The sequence below is a fragment of the Grus americana genome, chromosome 4 (assembly GCF_028858705.1).
Source record: "Grus americana isolate bGruAme1 chromosome 4, bGruAme1.mat, whole genome shotgun sequence".
Lineage (NCBI taxonomy): Eukaryota > Metazoa > Chordata > Aves > Gruiformes > Gruidae > Grus > Grus americana.
This window is the reverse complement of record NC_072855.1, coordinates 24,448,902-24,476,045: the sequence shown is the minus strand read 5'-3', so window position 1 is coordinate 24,476,045 and position 27,144 is coordinate 24,448,902. Positions and strand designations below refer to the sequence as shown.

The following is a 27,144-nucleotide window of genomic DNA, read 5'->3' as shown; positions in this document are numbered from 1 at the left end:
AAGAGGAGAGGGAAGTGCCTGATAGGCACTGGGGTGGGGCAGTGAAAGGTGGAATTATTGCGAATAAGAAAACAAGGAACAGTGTTGTTTGTATTGTTGTGTTTCCCCTGCTCTTCCTCCTTGTTGCTCTTGCCCCAAGAACATGTGTCCTTTTGGAGATTTTGTGGTGATAAGCTGTTATTTGTAATAATAACAGGGAAGTCTCTAAAGAAAGTGTTTTCTACTTGATTGATGGTGTAGACTATGATCAAACATGTTTACAAATATTTGAATGAGCGTGGCCCGGAATGCCTTAAATAGGTGGAGGTGACAGAAAAAGTTTTTGTTTTAGAGATCAAATACGCTGATACATTCGTGACTTGAAGTGGAAGCAAATGATCCAGCCTCTTTTAAATACAGTTGTTTGCATCAAGCTGTAGCTGGGATGATAGATTAATGCATATTCCTAATTTTCCAGCAGTTCATTGGCAAGAAATTAATTCCAATCTTCTTCACTCAAAACCATGGCAGAGATCAATTGCTGTGTATGAGATCAGAAACAACTAAACAGGAAATAACTTGAATTCTGTAAGAAAGCTTAAAAATGTCCTTTATTGCTTGTTGTGCAATACAAAATGAGTGATTACAGGAAGTTATGTTGAGTGGCAGAAAGGTTTGTTGTTGTTCTGACCATTACTATTTCAGTTTTAAACTAATTGCACCCCTACTCCAAAAAGATTTAAAAAATGGATTTAAAATAATATGCTATTAAAGTAAGGTGATTGAATCAGATGTGAAAAAAGTGTCAGTGACCACCTTTACAGAGAACATTTGCATTTCAGATTCAAAAATAATTTTGTGGTATGTTGTTCTAGGTTGTTGAAGAGATTATTAAAGAACATGAAGAAGGACATAAACAGGAATTCTATCAAAGAAAAATTAAAAAGTTAATGTTACTGTCTTCTGTATGTAGTGAAACTTTGGCTCTATGAGGATTTTATTTTTCTTGTTCATTTGTTTTTATGCTATTAAAATCTCATTGAGATGGAACTATACCTAAAGCAATTATGAAACATGGTAGAAAGCCTAAAGCTTCCACAATGATCAAAAGCTTTGTGATTAATTTGGTTTGGGGTGGAAGATAGGGAAGGAGGAAGGAAAATGACAAAATTAGCAGCTTCTCAGTAATGTTCAGTCAAGCTTTCTGGATGACTAATATGTATACAGCCAGCTACCTTGATCATGTGAAAATTAACAGTGAAGAAAAGTAGGATTTGTTTAAATATTACAAAGAAAAAAGATCTTAGAGTGGCACAGTACATCTGTAAACAATTGAAGAAGGTTTTAGATCTACTTGTCATAGGGTTATAACACTATTAATGCAGTATTGGGGAAATCGTTTTCCTCTGAGTACTGCAATTACCCGAGAGCATTATCCATCAGTATACATGTTACTTGCATTTAAGAACGACTAGCCTGGCTTCAAATCCCATGGTAAAATAATCTATTGGATCAAAAGCCCTAAATAAAGGAGGCAGAGCATCATTGTGTGTACTTTCACTTATAATAGTAGACCAAGCCTGCATTTATTTATTTTAAATCACATGAACAAGTTATTTCTGCATTCAATGGACATGAAAGATTGTATAATCTGTGTGTGCATCTATATGTATATATACACTCCAATAATTGAGTTTTCTTTTTTCTGTGTGTGCACCAAGAAGGTCTGAGAAGATAATGAAACTGAAAAAAAGCAGTGCTTTTGAAAATAGTTAGATCTCTCTTTTTTCAGTTGCTCTATATGCTGTGGAATTAAATGCAGCTAAAATGTCATTGTGTACCTAGTTGATTCCTGTTTAATTGTAAACATATCAGTTCTCATAGGAGACATGCTGAAGAACTACTCAGTAGCTTTGGTTTGCTTTTTCTCCTTTAAACTGAGGGCAACGTAAAACACATTTTTCTTATCCATCTGTTACTTCTATACGTTTGCTGTGTTTGGGACAGAAGTAACTTTAACAGTGGCAACACTGATTACTTTTTTTTAATCTCAGCCTACATCCTTTACTTCAGGTATTAAACTAATTAGTATAGCTGAAATATTAATATTTATGTAAAGTTACAAAGCCGTTACCACAGTGAAGAGCAGAGCATTTCTGAGGCAGTGTAGACAACATCTTCTCACTGAAGTGTTCATTCCACAAACTTACATAGGTACAAACATATGTTATGATAGTGTATGCGAAATCCATTTTCTGATTGGTTAAAAATACTATGATATGCCATTGCAAATTTTAATTATTTAACTTATATCTTCTGTTATCAACTTACCATTTCAGAAATCTATTACAACTCAATTAACTAATGCAGTTTATGAATTTAATCTTTAATTGGTGTGGCAGAGCTCAGGCAAGTAATATCACAAAAGGATTATTATTTTTTTTTGGTACATTGTCTGTATGACAAAGAGCGAAGTTGTATGGATATCCTTCTGCAAAAGCTAAACTTTAACAGAAAGGTGAGACTATTCTTTTGTCCAGTCTGAAGTGGAAAAGCAATATTCTTGAAGACCTTGGGATTTGCCTACTCTATGAGTATGATCAGATAAGCACTAGCAGTTGCATTATGATGATTAAAAGGTTCTCCTTGGTTTCAATACTAAATAAAATGGATTAGCATGCAGCAGCAAGAGACCAAAGAGTATGCCTGCAATTCATTAATGTGCCTTTTAACTGGCACTGTAAGGTCTAGAACCCCAAGCACTTAAAAGCAGGTGATTGATCATAATGCATTTAACTTGCAGTAGCTGAACAAGCAGGAAGAGCACAGTGTTCATAAAGAAAACTGTTTTGAGAATCATGGATTTCTGTGTTTTACTTCATGGTGATTTTCAAGATTGGGTGGTCTCACTACAGTCTCTGTTGGAGTTCATCAGAGTAAGGACCACTGGAATTTAAGATGCCCAGAATTTGTAGTCATCCTCCCTCTCTTTTTTTTTTCCCCCCCTTCATATTCTTTCACACCACCCACCCTTTTTTTTAACAATTAATCAAACAGTGAACACTTGCTCCAGAACTGTTTTCTGCACAGTGTATACTGGAATTGTGAACAGTGTCTTTGCTGGCAGTGGAGGGAGAGCAGGTTGGAGTTGCTATTGGACTACTAAATAACTAGGTCATTTGAGTTTTCATCAGTTATGTAAAGTGGATAGTGTAAAATAAGCATTATAAAGATGATCCTTAAAATAATGAGAATATCATTGTAGCTTTAGTGACATTTTAATCTTTTGGACCTTAAATTGTTTTTCATTTGTGCGAGTTTATATTGTTTGGAGCAGTATGACATTGTTCAGATAATAACAAAGCATTATTTTCTTTACTCCAGTATCTTATATCTACAAACTTTATTCTAAATAAATGCACCATCCTTACAGCAAAAGGAAGGGAATTTATGATTTATAACATAGTAAGAATGTGGGGAATACCCCAGTGTGCTTTCTCAGCAATAATTTCTGTCCCTGGTTAATAAATTACTAGGCCAACAAATTTGAACTTAATCAACTCAAACTGAATTATTGCCTCATGAAACACATTCAATGCCATTGTTGTTAACTGAAATTATCCTTCTTAAATAGTTTGCATGCAAAATAATACCTTGTTAGCGATGGCATGTTTTAAGACTCATTCATTAAAAGTCAATATCTTAGAGGTATTTCCAGAAAACATCACTTAAAAGTTACTTCCATCTCAGCATGTGGGTCAGGGCCACCCCCACCCTGCCCACCACCTCTCCTGAAATCCGCCAGAATGATTGATTTGATATCTAACACTTTTAAAGAAATGTTTGAAAACCGTTACATGCACTGAACTGTAGCAAAAATCAAGCTTTGCGACCTTCACTTAAGGTGGAAAGTTGCCAAAACAATTGGCACTGGGCAGCGGGAGGACCATGTGAACAGGCCTGGACAGTGATTGAGAAGGAAAATACATTCAGCTTAATAACAGAGAAGATGGAAACAAATGATTCAGGAAATAAAAGGTGGAAATAATCATGTTTGTATTTTAAGTGATGCCTTGTGACATTAGTATGTTTTGAGCATTTCAAACAAGTTTTATTTGTTTGGGGGTTTTTTTTTGTGTGTGTGTGTCTTTTGGAGACCTTTGCGTTGTATTTCTGCAGTACTTCCAATAAAAGTTGCTTTGGGGGGGGGGGGGAAGTTGAGCCACAGAATGCAATGGCTGATGAGTCTGTTTTACTTATGGAGATAAACACTTTAATTATTGACAATTGCCAATCCTTTTGGGGAGTATTACAGCTCCTGTCCATTTCTTTATGATGACTTAGGCTATTAAAAAAAAAAATACTGCTGTCCATTGGATATGACTCCATTTTGATTATGGGAAAATTGTCTGTCTTGTACTGTCCAATATTTTCAAATTATACAGGTTTCTATAATTTGCATCTAGGCAGAGAGGAGTCTATATCCACTATACTGCATTTGTCCATGTTTACACATGTCTACAGTCTAAGTCCAGTATGCAGAGCTGTGTTAGAGAGTCATGAGTGAGGTTTGAAAAAGGTCTTGAAGCAGTGTGGCTGCATTAGTATAATTAATATTGCTTTGTGTACTGCTTCCTGTTCCACAATCAGCCTGTCTGGCACTTGTTTGAGAGGCTCTGCAGGACGTTGTGTGACGATGAGAGGTGTGATGTTTTTTCCAGCCGAGGGCTGTAATTCCTTGCCGTGGGGTCATAAAGAAGTTCAAAGGCAGATAAAATGACAGCAGTCAGCAACAGCAGCTCAGTTCCTGCAACACAGGAGTAATTGCAGCCCATTATTACAATTGACTCTCGCTTCTCTCCCCTGAAGGAACTGAGCAGCTGCCAATTTACTGGGCTGCAAGAAAACTGATGAGCCAGGAGATGGGGGTCATAATGAAAGTTGAGAAACTGATCAAGGCAAAATTCATTAGTCCTGAGTAGCCATAAGAGAAGAGAAGGAGACAGTGCTGACTGGTCATCACTGATGCCCAGGTGGGAGATGGATTCAGACTTCCAGGTTGGTTTGTTTCACCTTGCACTTCTTTTTTCACAAAAAGAAGCGAGGGGGGTTTTGGCATCTTTTGTCTTAATTTGTTTAAAACAAACCAACCACACATCAGAGGTACCTGCCATTTTACGTGACTTATCCAGACAGATCTTATTTCACCCTGCATAAATACATCGGCTATTTCTCTGTGTGTTTTCTGTGTGCTCTGTAATCATTCCTGTGCGTTAAGTATTTACAGGTTTCTAACTTTCCTTCTACAGCTAAAAAAGGATGATACACAACTTTGCTTTATCTTTTCTGTTTTATTTAATGACAATGTACAGTTGGTAAAGCTTAGAAGCCTGGTTTGAGGATGATCTAAGGCATTTGCACTTGCTTGTGGTAAATGCGTACAATTAGCAGTTTAGATGTGAAACTTGTGTGTCTCTATTTGTGTTCTCACCGATAAATGCTAATATGGAAATAAAAGGGTTACATCTACATAAAGCTCTGTTTTGGAGGCTTTATTTCTTCATCCTTCTCTCACTGATGAGGTCTGGAATATCAGAAAAATATCTCTTAATATATGCAGGTGGAGCTGTACTGGAATTTTACAGGGAGAAGAAAAAATAAAGGTTAATAGAGTGCACTGTAGGTACAAAACCAGAAGATGTTATCTCGTCACAGTTCTGCATGATTCTGTGATGCTGGCTGTTCAGGTCTTCTAATTGTGCAGGTCTTTCATCTGCAGACCTAAATTTCGTTCTCCTACGCTGCATGCAGATGTATTTTAAAATTAACCTTAAGAGGCCTGTGCAGATTGTGTTCTAGCTGCTTGTCTGTCTAAATGGGAAAGTTAAAGATGCATTTTCAGTATGTACAGGACAGTTTAAGGAAAACTGTTGTTTGCGGGATCTAACACGGATACCTGGGGTGAATCTCTAGCTCTGTGAATGTCAGTTGGAGCTTTGCTGTTAATGTCAGAGTTGCCAGTTTTTCATTTTAGTCCAGTATTTTGTTTCATTACTGAATTCTTGTTTGTCCTAGTTTCTTAAATGGCATGGTCATGCTGGGAAAATATACCTTCTTCTAACTTCAGTGTGTTTGCAGATTGCAGTTGTCCATTCTTGCTAATATAGAAAGATTTCTGGAAGATTTTCTGTTCTCAAAAATCATTGTAGCATGTTACAAGCATCCCCACCCACGATGGGTAAAATGCTGCTGCTGAGTTTCTGAATATCCTGAAACGGAGCAATTTTTATAATTCTAATTCTAGTTGTATTTTACTGTTTGTGAGATTCTCTTTTTACAGTGTTATCTTGATCAAGCCTTTGGAATTTTGCTGCAACATCTGTGTGATGAGATACACCTGCATACCTTCAGTTATGAGCCAGAACAGCTTTTTTTTATAGCTGTACTTCACCATGACTTGAAGTGGGTTCAGTTTGTTGGTGTCTAGGTCAGACTGTAAATCAGTACTTCACTTTTCATCATTTTCCATGAACAAATTGCTGCTGTAGGTGCTGTGCTTTACTAGGCTCTGATTTGTAAGGTATCTTTCCTTAACTGAACATAGCAATATCTGTATGTTTCAAAATAATTCTTATTTTTTATTATTGCATGATTTATGAAGGCTGTTCTAACGCAGCATTGAGGAAACAAATTTGTAAACTTGCAAAATGTGAAAGTTAGATAAGCTTCTATTTGCTATGTTACTCAGAGTTCATTAATGGTTTTAGAAGAACAGTTTCAGTAGCGATCAAGGCCTGTTGCCCCACCCAAAGAATGTGCTCTGAAACAGAGCTAACACTGCTGTTGGCAAGTTTTGCTTTTGCAGTCTCTCGTTAAATTCGGGTAAGCAAGATCTGTTTCCTCACTGCATGAGGAGACGGATGGAAGTGAGAGACCTAAGTGAAAAGAATGCAGGAGACAGGTGGAATCATTACGCTACAAGGGAGCCGTGTGTCTGTAGCTTATTCTGGGTCTGATGAGACCTTCCTGTATTGTTCACTTTGACAACGGGAAGCTCAGTGAAACAAACAGAAGGGAAATGTAGAAGTGGTAAATGGAGATAATTTGTTAAAGATCATGTAATTTGTAGTGTTCTTTCTACCAACTAGGTCTCTAGTTAAGAGCGCAGAGTATGAAAGCTATTTGAAAGGAGTATGTTGTGGAGTTTTTTAAAGATTGGGATTTGTTGTTTTGGTTTTTTTTAACTTTTCATTTGCCGTAGTATTTTCTTTAGAGTATGGTTATTCCGTATTTGTACAAACAGTTTGTATTTTTCTGTTTGGTGTTAGCCTTTGCTTCTCATTAACAGAAAATAATTTCATTACAAGCTTGAATTTACTTGATTTTTACATAACATGCTTCTAGCTCATAATTTTTGAGTTTAGGAACACTGATATTCATAAAAAATTTAGACTGTTACGTTAATTAAAACAAAGGCATTTTGATTCAGTAAGGCTATGTTTCTAGACCCAGTGCTGAAAAATGAGTATGCAGATGTTTTAGAGCTGGACCTTTGTTTTATTTTTGACAATCATAAAAATATTTGAATAGCTTCTCCGTAATTGTATGGGGTTATTCTTTGGGTTGTGAATTTCTTTGGTTAAATTGTGTAGCTGTGATGGTTGCCCTTCTTAGCTTTAATCATTGTAAAATCAAAACTAAAAAAAAATTAATCACTGAAACAAATGGCAATGGCTTTTATATGAACTCATAATAAAACTTACATGTCATGGATTTACTAGTTCGGTAAACTCTATAAGCATTTAAGACTCCAGTCATTACAGTATTTAAGTAGTGAAAAGTAGATTGCTTATTTGTAAACTTCATTGATTTGTGAAACTCTTTTACATATTTACTTTTATACTAAAGCATTTTCTTTATGTGGAATCATGACTGTCGTGACAAGAAGTCTAGGCAAATATGAAAGGGAATAGCTGCTAAGCAGTAGCTGTATATGTGTGCATTAGTGACTTTGCTTTATGAAAAATCAAAATACTTTCTGTGCATACATCAGCTATTTTCATCTTTCTTTGTCTCCTAAAGACAGATTAGTATGTGTGAATCTAAAGCCAGCAGAAGAAAATATTTTCTTTAAAAAGGAAACCAAACAAAAACCAAACAAAAAACCTAACAAAAACCCCCACACTATTTTTGGTTGAACTAAATGTAAGGAGGATGTCTTCCCAGGAGAGAAAATGCTGAAATGACTGACTGGGTTAGGAAAATTCCTGCTTATCAAAAGCCCTTGTGCAGCGTTGCTGTTGTCATGGCATCAGCCCTCTCTTGGTCCAGGCACAGAAGAATGTGTGGCAAAACTGTTGGTGCTGCTGTCTCTTCACTGTTTTAGAGTAAATATTACAGAAGCAGGAAGAATTCACAAATCATAGTTTGGTCTCCTTAGGTTTCTGATACTAGCCGTTAGTGGGAACTTGCTGCTTTACATTGGCCTCTAGAAAATGTCTGTATCTCCGTGGAGTCTGAGGCACGTTCTTCAAGTTACTGTGTATGCATGCACACACTCAAAATAGAGTTCTATTAAATATGTATTTATGTCTGTCATAAGAAGAAACTTTATTTTGCTATGTTGGTTCAAATGTTTCAAAAGTTTCTGAATTTCAAATTTTAAGAAAATCTGAAATTTGATGGGGTTTAATGTCTCCTTTTTGATAGGGTGAATATTTCTTACAGGTGAGAACTTAGACCATCTGGCCAAAAGGTTTTGTGTGGGTCTGTGCTTTCCTTAGCTTATTTTTTCCTCTTAAATTGAAGATCATAATGTCAGTTGTTGAAGTGAAACTTTTCTCTTCATGGCTCTGTGAGCAGCAGGTGTCTAAAATCTCCCTAGCTGGAAAAAGTAGTTAAGGCAATCCAGAGCTCTCCATATTTCATTGAAAAACTCCTAATAAGGGATTTTTTGTGTATTTTGTTGCAATTTGCGTCATCTCAGAAGGGCCATTCAGTTTGATAGGATAAGAAATCTGAACTGTTAGTTTTAACATCAACAGAGAAATCCCATAGTGATCCAATTATGATAAAATGGGGTATGTTTGGAATATATGGTATTCAGAAAGCCATAGTTATTTATTTTTTTAAATGTGAAAATGTCCATCGTAGTTAATTCTATTTGGATGGCACTTTAAAAAGCGTTGAAACTCTTTTTTTAATTAATTGTCCTTTGTAAATACTTTGAATTTTGTGGATTACTTGGCGATTAGATTCATCCAGAAAGCTTTGGAAAACTTTCTTCATCAGGAAATGTCACTTTTGCTAATACTTACTGAAGGAGAAATTATAAATTATTTTTACTTGTGAAATATGATATCAGAGAATTAAATTTTATTTTATCAAAGTAGGAGGTAGTGAATAAAATAAGTTTTTATATATGCAGTGAGGCCTAATTGTCTTAGCACCTTACTGTTTGCAGTCGATAAGTAAAAGCATTGTGCTTAGTCAACAATACTTTTTATAGGTCAATGTCATGTTTACTTATCTCCACAGGTAAATTTGGAGAAAAGCAGTAACACCATTATACGGAGGTTTTCTTGGTTGATTAGGGGATCTTTGCCGGTGGGGGTATGGTACCAGTTTTCTCTATTGTCCAGTGACAACTGTACAAAAAGGTCTATAAAGAGGTTCATCAATTTTACATGACCACCGTTCTAGATTTTAAAATATCACAAAAATGTTCACAATCTGTCCTTCCTCTAGGAGTTCAAACACTTTGTTAGCAGTTTGTCTGGACTATGAATACTTAAACAAGGTCTTTGGTGTGTATGTAAAACTTCAGCAAGAAAATTATAAAGATGTGAATTCAGAAAACCATAACTGTACGTGGTACTTTTAAAATACGCAGATCCTTCTGGTCTCCAGAGAAGAGTGTTGATAAATCTTCCAAGAAGGTTTCCAGTTGTGAAGCACTTCCAAAGAACAGTCCAGATGGCTACTTAAAATTTTAATACTAATAGCTATGTTTAAAAATGTCCTTGTATCAACACAAGGTACTCTGGGTGCTCATTACAGGGGAAGTGTTTAAAACTCTGTGTGTGTTCGAGATGGTGGCTATAGGGATACCTGTTTCAGCTAAATGAAAAAAAAAAAAAAAGGCAGGTGAAGGGGTTTAACAACAGAAGTGAGGAAAATTGAGGAATTTCCAGGTAGTAATAGGTTTCACGTATGTTAAACTAGCATCCCTTTGGCATGAGAAATGTGTGAAGCGAGTAGCAAGAAATGAACTCTGAAATGAAATGAATTTCCATGTGTTATGAATTGTGTATCTTAAGGAACACTATAGTCTCTTTTAATATGAGGCAATGTTATAAATGGCCATTGGAATAGAAATAAAGGTGAAAGCCTTGAATATAGGCTGTACTTGCTCATGACAGGCTTTGAATTTTATTTACGTGTTTATTTGGCTGCACTATCTTTATGTCATCTCATGATGTTTCATGAAGCAGGAAAAGTAAAGATCGTAGCCCAGGCAGCTAATAAGATGCTGATTTCTGAATGAGCTCCATGCTGCAGGGGAGCCCTGCTGGAAGGGAGTTACCATAATTGTTCAAATTGGAGCTTTGTCTGCTCTTGTCTTTCACATCGGGTGTGGGGTTGGCAACAAAGAGAGTGGTTTTGTCTCTCTTGGCTGATATCTGTCAGGGTATTTTGGAAGATAGCAAGGCAGGTTTTGTTTGCAATGTTACCAGCTTGCTTTTGATGCTTGATTTTGTCTTCTGTGCCTCAGATGTGAGACTGTTGCTTTCCTAGTATGTTGAGTGACAAGGAAAAGAAAGCATGTGCATGCAGAATGGAGTATGGTCTGAATCACACTTTCTGTACCTCAGCTGAACTCTGAACTGTAGAATACTTGAATTCAGTCCTTTCAGTATTTTTCTAAAGCAGCAATGCAAATGACTATGGTACCTTTAAGTCATGAACTCTCCAGTAATAGCTTTAAATTGCTTTCTGTTAAAATGTACAGCTTTACATAGAATTCAGTTCCTTACGTTGATGCAACAGCTCACACAAATTGTTTCAGAAACAATGGAAAGGTTATTGAACCATCACTAAATGGCATGCATACAAATTATTTGTAATGGCAAGGCATGGTTGCAGCATGGATTTCTTTCCCCCCTTTCCCTTTCAGCATGTTTCTGCACAACTGAGAAACTTGTGAATATTTGGAATTACAACTTTTCCTCTCCTCTGTGTTGTCGTCATCTTGTTCTGTTTTTGAGGACTAAGAAATGGAAGCTTTTAATTTATGTATGTATTTGTAGCTGTTGTCTTTGAATATCTCTTTCCAGATTGTATCATCGTGTCTTAATTCACTGTGACCATACACTAAAGCTTTTCCTTCTGGGACTAGAGAGGAAGGGGGTGAGGAAACTTAGAGTCTATGTCCTCTGCTCTGACTTAGAATCCTTATATCTTGTTAAGACCTGAGGTATTCAGTGGCTGCTATTAGGTTTAATTTGATTGAAGGCAAACATCTATGAGAGTAAAAACTTAGTTGGGGTTAGGAGGGGAGATGGATGCTCCTGTGGTTATGTAAACTTCATTTTTGGGGAGAACTTTGCTGAAAACCTGTGAAAAGTCAAAGAAGATCTGTGTGAAATAATACTACCACGATTACAGATTTGTGCACCCACTCTAAACATGAGAAAACTAGGCTTATTTCTAATACCTTAATTTAATCCAATTATATCTATACAATTTAATATTGTGCAGTAGATACTATAATATACTATTTTCTACCAAAGGATCACTACCTCATTCAGTGCATTGTTTACTTATTAACTGTTTAATAATTTTAATTTCTTTTCATGGAGTAACCTGTGCCTTTTTTTTATTGCACACTGTTGAAAAGTGCCTTACAGAAAGAATCCTTTGCTGGTGAAGGAATATGCTGTGAGGAAATGATCAGTAATTGCTGTGTTTGGCTATTTGAGGAACAAAAATTAATTTATTTTTCATCAGTTCCTGTTAGGTAAAGAAACATGATTGCCTCCTCCATATGACCATACAGTTCTGAGAAACAGAATGAATGATTCAAATATCCATATATTTTGCATTCTCTGTTTTCTCTGTCTTTTATGGGGGATTGGGAGGGAATAGTTTTCTGTCAAACTATACCTGCTCAAAATACTGCTTTCATAGGTTTCAGGTGACGTTCCAGTTGCTCAGCAGTTCTGCAAATCAAACCCTAGAGCATAAAGTCAGGTACTAGGAAATGAAAAATGTACATTGAAATGACTGTATGCTAAGGCTTTTGATTTACACTGAGTGGAAATTGGCAAAGGCAAAGATAAGAGCTAACTCTCCAGGATAGTATTCAGTCACTTTAATTATGTGATCCTTTTTTTTTTATTATTTTGGAGCCTATACAGGAAAGGGGCTTTCATCTTCATGTGTCCTAGATCCATCCCATACAACAAGCAAGGCATGGGCCTGATGGTGCATAATCAAGTGATTTAAAATTGTATTGATACTGCAAAATACACACACATAGCTGCTGAAGTGAGGATTCTGAATTACTTCTGTAGTAAGTGAATAGCGAGATTTGTAACCAACATCTAAGGTTGTAACTACCTTAGAGTGTTAGTCAGGAATGCATTTTTTAAAACAAATATTGTAGTTGTCCCCACTTATGTGTTGGCTTTCATAATAGAGCCATCTCAAAGTACATGTACTGGATTTTTTTTATAATGTGATGATGTGGAGCAGGATGTGTACCAGTAGCATATCAAATACACTCCACTGCAAACAAGCCTACTGCATGGCACTGACTAGAGCTAATCTAAGTGGCCCTTCTCACCTTTTGCTCTCTTCCTTAGAATCACAGAATCGTTTAGGTTGCAAAAAACCTTTAAGATCATCAAGTCCAACCTAGCACTGCCAAGTCCACCACTAAACCATGTCCCTAAGCACCACATCTACATGTCTTTTAAGTACCTCCAGGGATGGTGACTTAACCACTTCCTTGGGCAGCCTGTTCCAATGATTGACAACCCTTTCAGTGAAGAATTTTTTCCTAGTATCCAATCTAAACCTCCCCTGGCACAACTCGAGGCCATTTCCTCTTGTCCTCTTGCTTATCACTTGGGAGAAGAGACCAACACCCAGCTGGCTACAACCTCCTTTCAGGTAGTTGTAGAGAGCAAGAAGGTCTCCCCTCAGCCTCCTTTTCTCCAGGCTAAACAACCCCAGTTCCCTCAGCCGCTCCTCGTAAGACTTGTGCTCCAGACCCTTCACCAGCTTCCTTGCCCTTCTTTGGATGCACTCCAGCACCTCAATACCTTCTTTTTAACTTCCAAAATTAAAGATGTCAGGTTGTCATTACAAAATCTTTTGCAATAATAGCTTGAATTGTTTTCAAGTGCTTCTATTATGGGATGCAGGAATGTTGCTTAGCTAAATAAAGAACCTAAAATTGATGATGTGACTACCTCACACATCATAACAGATGAGCATGAAGCTACAGAATTAACATGCACAGACAATTTGAATTCTAGCATCTCTTTGCTCATCAGGGCTTGAGTTGGCAAACTTTATGTTCTTTCAACATCATTTTTTGTGTGTGTATCTAATTATATACTATATGCTTCAGTGCAGTTTTATTTTGAGACCTCATTAGGAAAAAATGAAAGAGAGCGTACATATGTCTGTACTCATGGCGTTTTTTATTCCAATCCATGATATGTAACTCACCTAAAATCTATATTAAAAGATTTTAGGCTGTGATGAGGGATGTAAGTCTCTAAAGATGATGAAAGGTAACTGGGGAGGCTAAGCCTAAGTATAGTTTAAAAGGAGAGGAAATCAATATAAACTTGTGGAGAAGAATTAATATCATCAAAGCAATTTCTGCATTACTAATCATTGTTTCTCAAACTCTAATACATAAATATGTCTTAATTTTTCATTAACATGGAAAAAAATTTTCCCACCTTTTTGTTGCAGAAATTAGCCTTCCTTATTAGCTGGAAAGGCTAAAGGCTGAAATATATACCTCCAATTAAGGAGGAGAGGAGAGAAACTATGCTTACTTTATCTGAAGGATTCTAGTTACTGGCTTTTAATCTGTTGGGAATAATTTGGTTGTTTGAAGGGAATCAAATGTCATGGGGTTAGAATGAAGGAAAAGTCTAAATCATATTAAATTGTTAAGGGAACTCTCAGATCTTTCAGGAATAAGTCTTAGTCTAATTGTCACAAACTTCGTGGTAGCTTCCCCAAAGTAAACCTAAACAGCTATTGCAAATAACAAAGGTAAATTCAAGGAAACGTGTCAGCTTGTATTTTGGAACTCTGATCAGAAATACTATGATTAAAGGTCAAGAATCTTCTGTGTATGGGCAGTAGGACGAGAGTAGTGTCAGAAATATGGATGGGCCTTTTGTAAATTAGTGGTAGGATGGTAAGAAAAATGGATGTTTAAAAAAAAAATATGTGTGCATATATAAAGACACATACATATGTGTGTGTGTATATATATGTTTATACGTAGTATATTTTTCTTGTTCTATTATCTAGTACATCTTACCACTATTGGGGCCTTATTGTGTGTGCGTGTGCGTGCACACACCCTTAAATATTGCATGACTTCAAGATCTGACAGCCAAAGACAAAAAGAAAGCAAAGGGACCGTGATCTCTTAATTCACAGGAAGGAAACTGATGTGCAGTGAGAATACTCAGTTGATGTAGCAATTTCCAAAAGTGCTATACTCCCACCACATACCAGTACTATTTCTGTACTTCGGAGTTTTGTACTTCTGTACTTTCTGTACTTAAAAATATGCTACAAATATATATTTAGATATGTATGTGTGTGTATGTAGAAATATATTCTCTTGAAATCATGGCAGCAATTTTCCTTTCTCTGCTGTTGCTGTTATCCCCATAGTCCTCCAGCAAAAAACTGAGATAAAAATATAGACTGATATTTCTAATGTGAAAATAGTAGAGTTAGTTAACCTTTAAAATAAAACTTGGGATTTATTTCCAAGAATTTTTATGTGAGGGATAAGAGTAAACTTATAATTGTGGTTGGGTTTTTTGTTGACTTTGTCTGAGATGTTTTCCTGAGGCAAGTTTGGATTTTTTAATCAGCTTTGTACATGATATATAGTGGAAGTAATGTTAGAATCACTAAAGGCAGCACATCCAAAGACATTATAACTGCTAAACCAGTAAAACTTGAGGAACACAAGCAGCAGCTCTAGAACTCCTGTGTTCAGATGAATTTTGGTTTGACTAAACAAGAATGCCAGACTGAGTGTTACTAGTGCAAAATTGAGTGGAAGGGAGAAAATAAAAAAAAACCACCAAAGAAAAATTATAGTTTCCAGGGAGAAGAGTAGTAGTTTTGTGGGTTTGGAGGTCTGTTCATTAACCGAGCGCCACAAGATTCAGCCTCTGATTACAGATTTGTGTAAGAATTCCATAGAGAAAGATGCCTAGGCCTGTCTTTTTAAGACAGGATAGCAAAAGTTGTGTGTTCAGCAACTCTGCAAATTAAACTTCTTTAGATGTAGCTGCATGATTTTATTCATACATGTACCTAACTTTTCCTTAACGTTGGTGTTTACTTCTGTGTCTGTAGAACAGTGGTGATACATTAGAAAAGGTATGAGACTAATCTTGAAGCTCCTTGAATGTCATCCAGAATAGAATCAAAGAAAGGGTAGTAAAGTCTGTCTCAGGGTAGCTTTTGCCCCTGAAAAGATAATACATAACAGAGAAAGCAGTTTTGTACACTCATATGCACTTTATAGATATTCATTAAAAGTATGTTTAAAAAGATCTATATAATTTCACAGTTTATATATAGATGACAGGTTTTCATAGGTTATGTCTTTTTCAGACGGGTGATAATGACAGCAGGACTGGCACATTATAGTAATTCCTCCTTCAGGAAGGAAGGGCAGCTTACCACAAAGCCTATACTCATCTCATAGTTAACTACTTTGCCCTATTAGTATTTTTGGCCTTCAGTTAACTGTGTTGTTTAGTGAATACTTTTGATGTATTATTATATCTGTAAAGAATTTGGGCTTTTTTAAAAGCTCTTATTGTCAACGCATTTTTCCACTTCTTTTCAAATTCATAAAGGTAATGTAAATGTAGACATTTAAGACATATCTATAATTTAAAAAAAACCCCACACCAAAACCAGAAACAAAAACCCAACAGCCCTCAGCTTTCTCTGTGCATTTTTGAATTTTCTTAGACTTTGACAAATGAAAAAGAGTTTAATTCAGATTAAACTATCTGAAACAATGAGCTTTCAGTCTGTAGAGGTAAGACAATTCTTATTCTGAAAAGATACTGCTTGGTCTTGCTGTCAGTACATTTTGCGTAGTGCTTGAATGGCCCTATTGTCCTCTTCTGCACTCAAAGTGAATGAATTTATCTTTCGAAGTGGAGCATTTCTTTCTTCCCTGTACCAATTCCCACTTCTGTTTCTGAAGAAGAGAACAAGACTGCATTCCTGAAAGCATATAATCCTGAACCTTGAAAATTAGATTCCAGTGTACCTGTCGCTCACAAAGCCTGGTTTATGCCAAGTGGTGTACAGTTACCGTAAAGAGTTTGTTTGGACAAGCTATGGGAATAACTTCACTCTAATGTACCAGTGAAATTGGTTAATTTGCCACCACCTTCAGTTCTAAAAAGTATACTCCTTACTTCTGATTTCTTAACCTTTCTGACATTCGTCACGCTGAAATTCACTGTAAGTTCTTATGCACTTGCTGAATTTAAAACATGATAATATTTATTTTTTCTTCAGTGGGATAGTTCATACACTGGGTACATGTGCAAATTTTGGAGGATTGGTGCTCCAGCTAAAGGTAGACTTTCATATTAACGCAGTTCATTTCTAGAGTGCTTTCCTAGTTCTGTGTTCTTAAGTTCAGTATAACAAAGTTTGGTGTTTGTCCTCACAGACACCAGGTGGATTGAGAACCGGCTGAATGGCAGAGCTCAGAGGGCTGTGATAAGCAGCGCAGAGTCTTGTTGGAGGCCTGTAGCTAGCGGTGTGCCGCAGGGGTCATTACTGGGTCCAGTCTTGTTCAACACATTCATCAATGACCTGGATGAAGGGTCAGTGTACCCTCAGCAAATTTAGTGATGATGCAAAACTGGGAGGAGTCACTGATAGACCAGAAGACTGTGCTGCCATTCAGGGAGATCTGGACAGCCTAGAGAGTTAGGCGGAGAGGAACCAAATGAAGTTCAACAAAGGCAAGTGTAGGGTCCTGCACTTAGGGAGGAATAACCCCAAGCACCAGTAGAGGTTAGGGGCTGATCTGTTGGGAAGCAGTTCTGTGGAGAAGGACCTGGGAGTCCTGGTGGACAACGAGTTATCCATGAGCCAGCAAAAGTGCCCTTGTGACCAAGAAGGCCAATGGTACCTGGGGTGCATCAGGAAAAGTGTGGCCAGCAGGTCAAGGGAGGTTAACCTCTCCCTCTACTCTGCCCTAATGAGGACACATCTGGAGTACTGTGTCCAGTTCTGGGCTCCCCAGTTCAAGAAAGCCAAGGAACTACTGGAGAGAGTCCAGCGGAGGGCTACAAGGGTGATGAGGGACTGGAGCATCTCTCTCGTGAGGAAAGGCTGAGAGCTGGGTCTGTTTATCCTGGAGAAGAGAAGACTGAGAGGGGATCTGATCAACGCTTATAAATATTAAAAGGGTGGATGTCTAGAGGATGGGGCCAGACTTTTTTCAGTGGTGCCAAGCAACAGGACAAGGGGCAACAGGCACAAACTGGAACACAGGAAGTTCCATCTGAACATGAGGAAAAACTTGCTCACTTTGAGGGTGAACGAGCACTGGAACAGGCTGCCCAGAGAGGCTGTGGAGTCTCCTTCTCTGGAGATATTCAAAACCCACCTGGACGCGATCCTGTGCAACCTGCTGTAGGTAATCCTGCTCTAGCAGGGGGGTTGGACTAGATGATCTCCAGAGGTCCCTTCCAATCCCTGCCGTTCTGTGATTCTGTGAAATGTGTGCTGTCTTTGCCCTGCAGGGTGTTTCCGTGCAGCCTGTTCCCTTTTTTGCTCTGAGGAAAGTGGGCTCTGCTAGCTGTTTGAAGGCATAAAAAAGAAGAAACTGAAAGAAATATAGGATAGACATTTTCAAGAAGGAATGATATGGAACAGGTAGATGAATAAAATTTAGTTACCATTTCTTTTCTCTAACATCGTGTAATGAAATTCTTGGTTATCAGGAAAAAAAAAATCACCAACATACATGCACAGAAGGATCTACTTGCACAATTAGTGTTTGGGAAATTTATGAAGTAGAATGCTTTGGAGGCCTCAAAGCATGAATTTGTTTAAATTCCTTGAGGATGTGGCTGTCAGTGGCTAGTATGATGGCTTGCCTGCAACTGTTTGTCCAGGAACTTCCTGAGCTGGAAGTCCTTAGATTGGTGGAAGCTTATTTGGGAAGATGAGAATGTACCTTTTCTTATTTGCATTCTTTTTATGACAATTGCCAGTAGCAAGCGCTTAAAGGAAAGATCCTGTACTAGATGAACTTCTGATCTGGCTCACTATGGTAGTTATTATTTCAGTTGTCTTCATTACTCATCATTTACCTTCAGTAAACTCTAACCTGGACCTGAGCATATTGAACTCTTATTAACCATGGCTTCTGGCAGTCATTCAGCTGCTACTTACTAAACAAAGAATGCATTGCACTGTTATTCAGGTACAAGTATAGTCTTGTTACTTGTCCTTCAAATATCAGGACTTCTTAAGGCCAGTTATTTGAACTAATTGAAACCAGCAGATGAAACTTGCATCCAATTTACATCTCAGAAGCGCAAACCATTTAATTCTAGAAAGCTAAAGGTTATTTTTTTCATTTTACTCATTTGATTTAAGACATTGCTGCCAATACAAATAAAAATTTGGTATTTTTCTATCCTCAGTACTTTTTTTTGCCCTATATTTCATGCTTCTGTTTTTCTCACTGGTGATGTCTGACTTTAAGAATGCTTCATTGCTACAGAGAATGCTGTCAAGTTCATACTCGAAAAGAGATTATTCTGCCCACTCCTTTCTCATAGAACTGATCTTTGAGGATGAATTAGGGACTGTGTAGGCTTCACAGAACTCTCTGCTCTGTTTTAAGGTAGATGTGTCAGTATGAAAACGATTGATTTATAGGAAAATGGGGTTAGGGGCTAAAGGTGAGGGGGAGAATAAAAATGTCTAAGTTACAGGATAAGAGAGTAGAAGAAAGGTACAAATATTAAAAAATACATTATATGAGGAGTGGCTAAGCCAGGGTACTTGCTGAAACGTTATTACTTTTCATAAAGGTTTGTGCTGAAAACCACACCTGGGTTCCACACTGTTACTGTCAAAGGTAACAGAAGGTTAAAAAGAATTAGTAGTAGTCTGGCAAGGAAACATTAGCTGACTTATCCTGCACTGTGTTTAATTAGTGGAAATGATGGCATTTAAAAAATCTTGGCTTAAAATGGACACCAATAATGCCTTTGGGGGCATAATTCTCTTCAATGCCCTTCGTTACCCTAATGTGATAAAATCAGCACTTCCACCTGTGCATAGACCTGTATGTGTGTTTTATGTCAGATTTAGCCTTATCAATCGTGGCTAAAATGATAGTTTTATTTGCTCATACCTTAAATAGGCGAGTGAAGAGTTTTGTGAAGTATCTTCTCCATGTGAGCTTTAATGCTCACAAAATTTGAAAATCTTATGAAGACAGACTTGTCAATTATGTAGGTTTAAATATGTATTTACTAGAAAAACAGTCCTCTCAGCACAGGCAGGTAACTCTGAAGGTTTTCCCCTCCAGTGCTTGTTTTTTTTATCAGCCCATACCCAACTACTTGTTATGTGAGATGTAACTTAGTGAACATCTTGCAGATGGTAAAAGACAAGGATTTGGCATTTGTTTGGGTGATGTAGTCTGTTTTTGTTTCTGATGCAGTTACTGTTTCCAAGAAGTATGCTAATATTTCCAGAAATTAAACTTGCGAAAGTGACTACCATTAGATGAACATCTAAATCAGTGTAAGAAGGATATACTGATGGTGATCCGAATAAATCAGAAATAACATATGTGCCTATCAGTGTTTCCAAAATGCATGCATTTGAGAGAGCCTCACAAGAGCTCCCTGAACATTTTATTTCCCAACTGTGTTAATGTCCATGTGGGGGGAAAAATAATTTGGTTTAAGGCAAAAATACTTAGCATTTCTAATAATTTTTCTAATAATTGAGTCACAGATAGCCCTTTGTCTATTTTAGCTGCTGTATAGGACTTTTTTTCAAAGACAGGTTTCACATGCTTAGTTCAGAAGCGTGAGCAACCATACATTTAAGGCAGAATTTTGTACATAATATATTCTATTTTGTTAAAAGTCTCTTTAAAAGCAGGCAAAACTGCTGTTAATGAGAAGAATTTAGATGTGTTAACTTTACTTAGTCACTAAAGCATCATTTAAGCTAGATACTTGCATAGTTTTGGATCCACGTTTTAATGCAATCTGTTAGTTAACCTTTTTTTTTCCTTTTCCTTTATTAATAGTTACAGTATGCATGTTTTCTCCTACTAACAATCAAGTAAGGTCATTCTAGCAATTAGAAGCGTAGAGTTTGGACAAAATTTAGCATAGGTTTATTTATCCGTTGATGAATTAGGAGAAGCTTGCATGTTGTGGCCAAAATGTGTAATACTGACCTTGGATTTTTGGACCATGCTGGATTTAATTGTTCTAAACATGTTTGATTCTTGAATGATAAAACCCTGAACTGTTACTGTCTTTTTCCTAGGATTTTAAGACAGGATTTGGTATCACTTTAATCCCTATGAATGTGGCAAATGTAAAACAAGTGGATCGGACTGCAAAGCAATCTTTTGAGATAATTACTCCTTATAAAAGCTTTAGGTGAGAACTTTAATATTTACATTACAAAATATGCAACTAAGTAATGTACTAAAGAAATACCTGCTTCATACTACAGTGACGTATAAAGTTTGGATGAAAAGGTAATGTTTTTGTTAAAATGCTCAGCATTTTAAAAAAAGGATTTTCTTTCTTTTGTTTAGCTGTGTGCTTCGTCTGTTACCTCACTGTCTAGACATCCTGTGCCCACAGATTTGTATTTTTATGTAGCCTTCTTTGTTCATTCTGTGCAAGGGAAGAAGGAAAAAAAAAGTCACTTCAACAACTTGACTCTTATCTGAAAAGAATAGTAAACTGCAGTAGTGAAATAATGCTGCATCCACTTAATATTAAGCATTTTATTCAAAAATAAGAACGATTCATGTGCCATCCCTTGTAGATATCCTCCACTGAAATCAGTAGAAAGTTTCACTTTGGCTGATCCTGTGGCTTGTAATGGTTTTTAAGAAAATAAAAGTATATGCTAATAAAAGCCTTTTGTTAAGTGCTGTAGTGTTTCTTAAATGAAACCTCAGTAATGCAGGAGAAGAAGAAATTGCTTTGTTCTCCTGGGCTTGCTAAATGTTAGCAAAGAATTTCCTTTCGTTCTCAGTCAACTAGAGTAGCAGGTAGATTAGTCTTGATCAATGATTTGAATCTGTGGCTAGTTGTTAGATAGCTAGATCTTTGACTTTCTCTCTAAGCCACCACCGTGTTGGTGTTTGCTTATTATTATTTATATTTTTCAAAAAGATCAATTTAAATGAAAAGCAGTTTTGGGCTGTTTATTCTTCAGTAAGTCTCTGTGATTCCTTAGGTCAACCTATGCTTTTGTTAAAGTTCAGGCTTTAAGTTTGGTATGTGGTAACATAAAAAGATTGAAAGTAACTCAGGGACGTAACTTGCCTGTTACAAAAGCTATGTATCTCATGCTAATAATGGTTTTGTTGAAAACTGAACAGAAAAACAGAGGGAGTTTTCATTGACTAAAAATACAAAATAATACATTCTATCTTAGTATTTATATCTGTGTAGAGGAAGATTTTTTGACTGTGATTTCAGGTGTAAATGTAATAAATAAGAGACTACAGCCTATGCTTAATTGGGCTTTAAAATAAAGATCAATAACACAGAAAAGTCAATTGTTTCAGCTTTACAGCAGAGTCGGAAAGAGAGAAACAAGACTGGATTGAAGCACTGCAGCAATCGATAGCAGAAACTCTGTCTGATTATGAAGTAGCTGAGAAGATTTGGTTCAATGAGTCCAACAGGAGCTGTGCTGACTGTAAAGCTCCCAGTCCTGACTGGGCATCCATCAATCTCTGTGTTGTCATTTGTAAGAAGTGCGCAGGTAGAGTAATTAATGACAGGCTGTGTGGGTTCTACAAAATGTCATATTTGCATATATCTGTGTATGTCCTTGAATTGGCTTTTTTCATTTTTACAGTGCCATCCTTGTGAAAGTTTTGACAAACAAAAAGTGAACATAAGTTTTTGTGGGGTTTTTTTTCTGTACTGAAGTCATCCTTATTCTAAAGCACTTCCATGTGTAAATGACAGGTCTGTAAGGTGATTGGTTTCCCTCAGAGGAATAATCCTTCAAAATTAGTGAAAATTAAGACACACTAGCACTTTGTGGGAAGTGGCTGGCTTTTGCAAGGCTCAATGCCAAAGGATAACAATTTTCAGAATATAAATTTGGGGTATTAATCCTATTACATCGGGGCATATTTTACTGCCAATAGGGATAGCTTTTTCAGATACTACTAAAAATCTAGTTCTATCATGTTTTATATTTAAATATGTGCTTAAGCAGTAGATTGAGGGAAGTCATTTCTAACTCTAGGCTGTCTTTCAAAACAAACCCTCCCAAAAGTATCAGACAGCTTACTTTGTTTATTCATTACTATCAAATGCAATCTGCCTTTTTTTTTTTTTTTCCTCCTAGTTTGGGGGTTTTTTGGTGCTTTCATTTTATATTGAAATGTCAAACCTAGCCTTTTTTAAAAATAGCAGTTGGAATAAATCTGTCTTTGTGAAATTTTTTTGTTACCTTAGCGGAAGAGAAACCCAGTTTAAGTGCTTTAGTTAAGTAAAAATACTCTTGGATTTTCAGGACAGCACAGATCTTTAGGACCAAGAGATTCAAAGGTGCGAAGCCTAAAAATGGATGCCAGCATTTGGAGCAATGAACTTATTGAGGTATGTTGTGATATTCTAACTCTTTGTTCTATCTTAAAAACTACTGTATGAATAGGAGTTAGTTATCGCTTTACTCACAAGAAAACTGAACATATAGCTGCTAAACAACGTGCTGTTATAGTAAATTTGATGTTTCCGGGAATAATGTACCTTTGTGTCATTGAAAATGGTCCTTTGTTTTGATAACCATCTGTACAATTTCTCTTAATATTTCTCCAAGCATCTATTTTTTTTTGAGGGGGGAATAAATAAAACGCTTTTGGATAGCAATCACGATGGACAATATTGGGAAAGCGAAAAGAAGGGAAACTTCTCACTGCCAGCTTAGTTGCTTTGGGTGTTAAAAAGTGGTGCTCGTAGAGAGGGTTGAGTCATCAGTGTTTTCTTTAAAACATATGCTAGTCTTTTCTGACCTTTTACTCATATTTTCTAATATGTATTGAAATATTATAACTGGTTAGCCCTGTAAAACTTAGTTGCTATTGATGGTAAATGAAGACTACAGGCTTTATTCATTTATAGATGACCATAGGTAGTGTCTAAGAGGCCTCTGCCTGTCTCGTACACGCAATTTTCTTTTCTTTAGTAACTTTCTTTTTCAGCCTTTAGCAGCTGAAAGCTATTTAGAGGTTAGCTTCATATCCTTCATGCTATTTTGCTTATTGTTTTTCTTGCACCTCATCCAGCTCTTTATCATCATTGGAAATAAAAGGGCAAACAGTTTTTGGGCAGGAAATCTTCCTTTGGATGAAGAGCTGCATATGGATGCCCCTGCAGAAAAAAGGATAGCATTCATTACACAAAAATACAAAGAGGGAAAATTCAGGAAAGCACCTTTTCCCTACAAAACTAAGGAACAGTTAAATAAGGTAATACTAGAATGGGTAAGTCCATGCCATACCTTTTGTATTGTATTGTACAATTTGGCCATCTTATTAAACTGGTGAGAAATAAATTCGGAATCCTGAGTGACATTCTCATAGAGCTGAATAAGGGTTCTTTTGGAGCCTTTACAGGGGCCATTTTATGATTTCTTACTTCCTAGTTTTTCCAATTAGTTTGTTTCTAGGAGGTTATGGTACCAATGTGGTGCCTGTAATATGTCTTCCAGAGCCATCAATGAGTATGGATCTTTATTTTTCATCAAATGCACACCCTAGGGGTGCAAATTCCCACTTCACTTCTTCAGATTCCTTTTTCATGTGTTTTTGATATCTTATATGTCAGACATCTAACCTTCCAGTACATTAGATGATTCAGTGTTATCAATGGTGAAAGTAGCTCATGCACACTTACATAGTAGCTTGTAGCTAATTGGAAATGAAACAAGTTAAAATTAATGATGAAAAATGTGTGTTCTCAGTGTTTCCTTTACACAAATAAATTATTTACACTATAAAGTGGAAAATGCTAATTATAATTATCAATTTCTGTGTAATTTTTGATGTCCATTTGACTGACTTCTAATATTTGTTGATTTCAGTCATGATTGTTTAGGGTTTATGAATATAGAGGAGTTTAAATGCATATATATTGCGGTGCTAATGCATTCAATTACATGAGTGAAATTGTCTCAAAGGGTATGCAGAGACTGTGGGGAGGCAGTAACATTTAAAAGTTACTGCGGTTTGAATGAGAGAGGTCTCATTTGTTCAGTGGTTATTGTGTCAAAAAGGAGGTGTTATTTTCCATACATTTTATAAGTTGTATGTTAGTTATACACATACGAAGTTAAAATAAGGCATACAAGAATAGTTGTCATTAAAACACTTCCAGCCAAACTCTAGAACCATCTGGCTGTATAGCTTGAATTTAGGTTTTCTGCATTTCATTGAAATTGGGTAACACTTTTGGGCTTCAAGGGAAACTCTTTATGTTTTTGAAAAATAAAACATTTGGATTGTTTTCTATTTATTGGTAGCAGCGGTGCAAGAGACTTTATTTAATATTGTAACTGCAGACCACAGAAAATAGCTCTGTGTTTTACAGGCTGATTTTTCTGAAGTCTGTGGTTTTTGTTGGCGAGGGGGAAGGGTGTCTGTCGATCATTTAACTACTGGGTAAAAATATCAGATGTAATGGTCAAATTCTCCACAGAGACATGAAATTACCGTGTAATAAGGTGGTCATTGCCAAGTTATTCTAGAACTTTTACTGAAGTGTCTGCCCTGTCATCTCGTGCCTACTGGATGCTTACATGTTTATTAGAGCAGCTGAATTTTAGAGTAGTACTCTTCTTATGTTGAGTGACTTCTGCCTTAATCATTTCAGAAAAACTCATTAATTAACTAAATAATTTACATATTAAATCATAGAAATTGTTATGGAATGGATTGCTGTAATTGTGTAGCTCCTCCTGGTTTTATGGTGTTAGACCAAAATTTTGAAAGAAACAAAGTTTATGTTTGTCTGTCTTCATGTATACAAAGATGAAAGGAGACTGATGTTTTAGGATGTGGTGAGATCCTTAAATCTCAAGGAAGATGATCAAGTATGAAGATACCCTAAAGAATAGTTGCCTTATTGACTGTGACCGTAGTTTTGAAAAACTACCTATGAATTGCAGTCTGCTCCCTAGTGGTAGAGTTTAAGGATTGAATCTTGTCTCTTTCATTGAAATTTTGAGGTCTGAAATAGTAAGATTTTTTTTGTTAGTAGTTTGGTGTATGAAGGAAAATGAGGCAGAATTTTTCACGTATGTAAACAACAGGCTTCTCCAGTTGTATGTATTCATGTTATCCTTCCCAAGTGAAACTTGTGTCAGCAATGTCTTGCAGGGTTGGGTTGATGATGGTTTTGGGTTTTCTTTTTTTGTTGCTGCTGCTTTTTTCTAGATTCAGACCATACTTCATGATTCCTGCTACTTCTCAATGTTTACAGTCTTTGAAAGTGCAGGGGAACTATATTGGAGGTGAAAGGATTTGCGTCTAAATTACGTGTACTTGTTGCCAATAACTTTCTCATTTAAGCACACTTATTTTCCCTCTCCATGGTAAGGCCCTGTGTGCTGCCGTAGTTAAACCAGATGTGCTAGAAACTCTGATGCTGCTGTTTAGTGGGGCTGATGCTATGTGTGCCACTGGAGACCCTGTTTACAGTACTCCATACTTATTAGCCAAGAAAGCTGGACAAAGACTGCAAATGGAATTCCTGTACCATAATAAGTTCTCAGGTAGGATATATTCTTCTTTGTTTTGATCTTGTAATTTTATATTGAGCAAAAGGGAAGGAAGGAAGGAATTCAGAAGAAAAATTGGCATTGAGTTGGAACAACAGTAGTATAGCAGAGAGGAAGCTGTGATGGCTTTAACTGTATTTCAACAGACAATATATGTAATTGTGTACAAGTTACATTTATTTTGCTCAGACATCAAGTTTAGGACTTAAAATTAGTAAAAAAGCCAGTGATAACTCATAGATCTCATCCCCTTATTTATAACACAGAAGAAAAACATCATCTGTCCTGCCAATATTATCAGGCTTTTACCAGAAAAAATGATTATATACAGTTCACGTGTATCTAAAGTAGTTGTCTGGAGCTTTGTTTTTTCTTAAAAATTTTTTAAATTGATACCTACCCCGATTGCACACAGACCTACTGTTTTTTAACAAACTCTTCTCACAAAATAAAACTCGCCTCTTGAACCTGTAGTATGAGCTATCCCAGCAAACTATCTTTTTTTCCGATGACAACTTGTGTTAAAGCTTGGAGCATGTGATAAACTTCGGCCTTGAAAGTCCACAGTTCTGGTTGCGGTGTGTAACTGTTATGAGGCTCTTGAAAACAGAAACCTATTCTTAAAAATAAATAAGTAAATAAATTGTAGAGCATGGATGTGTCTGACCTTACCTTTTAAAAGGGCTGTACAGTATCTGAAGCAGTCTGGGAATGAAAGTTCACACGCAGATTTACACTGGAAAAAATTAGCTATGCTATACTGCAGCCAGCAGTGTGGACATACTCCTGGACCAATTTTCCATTGTCCTGTGCCACTCTGCA

At 36.6% G+C, this 27,144-nt stretch overlaps 1 protein-coding gene across 4 annotated transcripts in view; it reads left to right on the top strand.

The window, feature by feature from the left end:
* ARAP2 (ArfGAP with RhoGAP domain, ankyrin repeat and PH domain 2) overlaps positions 1-27,144 on the top strand; it is a 136,546-nt gene that overhangs the window by 38,458 nt on the left and 70,944 nt on the right. For all 4 annotated transcript variants that reach the window (XR_008576948.1, XM_054824559.1, XM_054824558.1 and 1 more), the window contains exons 10-14: positions 20,830-20,945; positions 22,094-22,293; positions 23,059-23,144; positions 23,831-24,013; positions 26,142-26,316. Coding sequence is in view for 3 of the 4 variants with exons in the window: in XM_054824559.1 (XP_054680534.1) it covers positions 20,830-20,945; positions 22,094-22,293; positions 23,059-23,144; positions 23,831-24,013; positions 26,142-26,316 (760 nt within the window). In the remaining variant the exon portion in view is untranslated. The remainder of the gene's footprint in view (positions 1-20,829; positions 20,946-22,093; positions 22,294-23,058; positions 23,145-23,830; positions 24,014-26,141; positions 26,317-27,144) is intronic.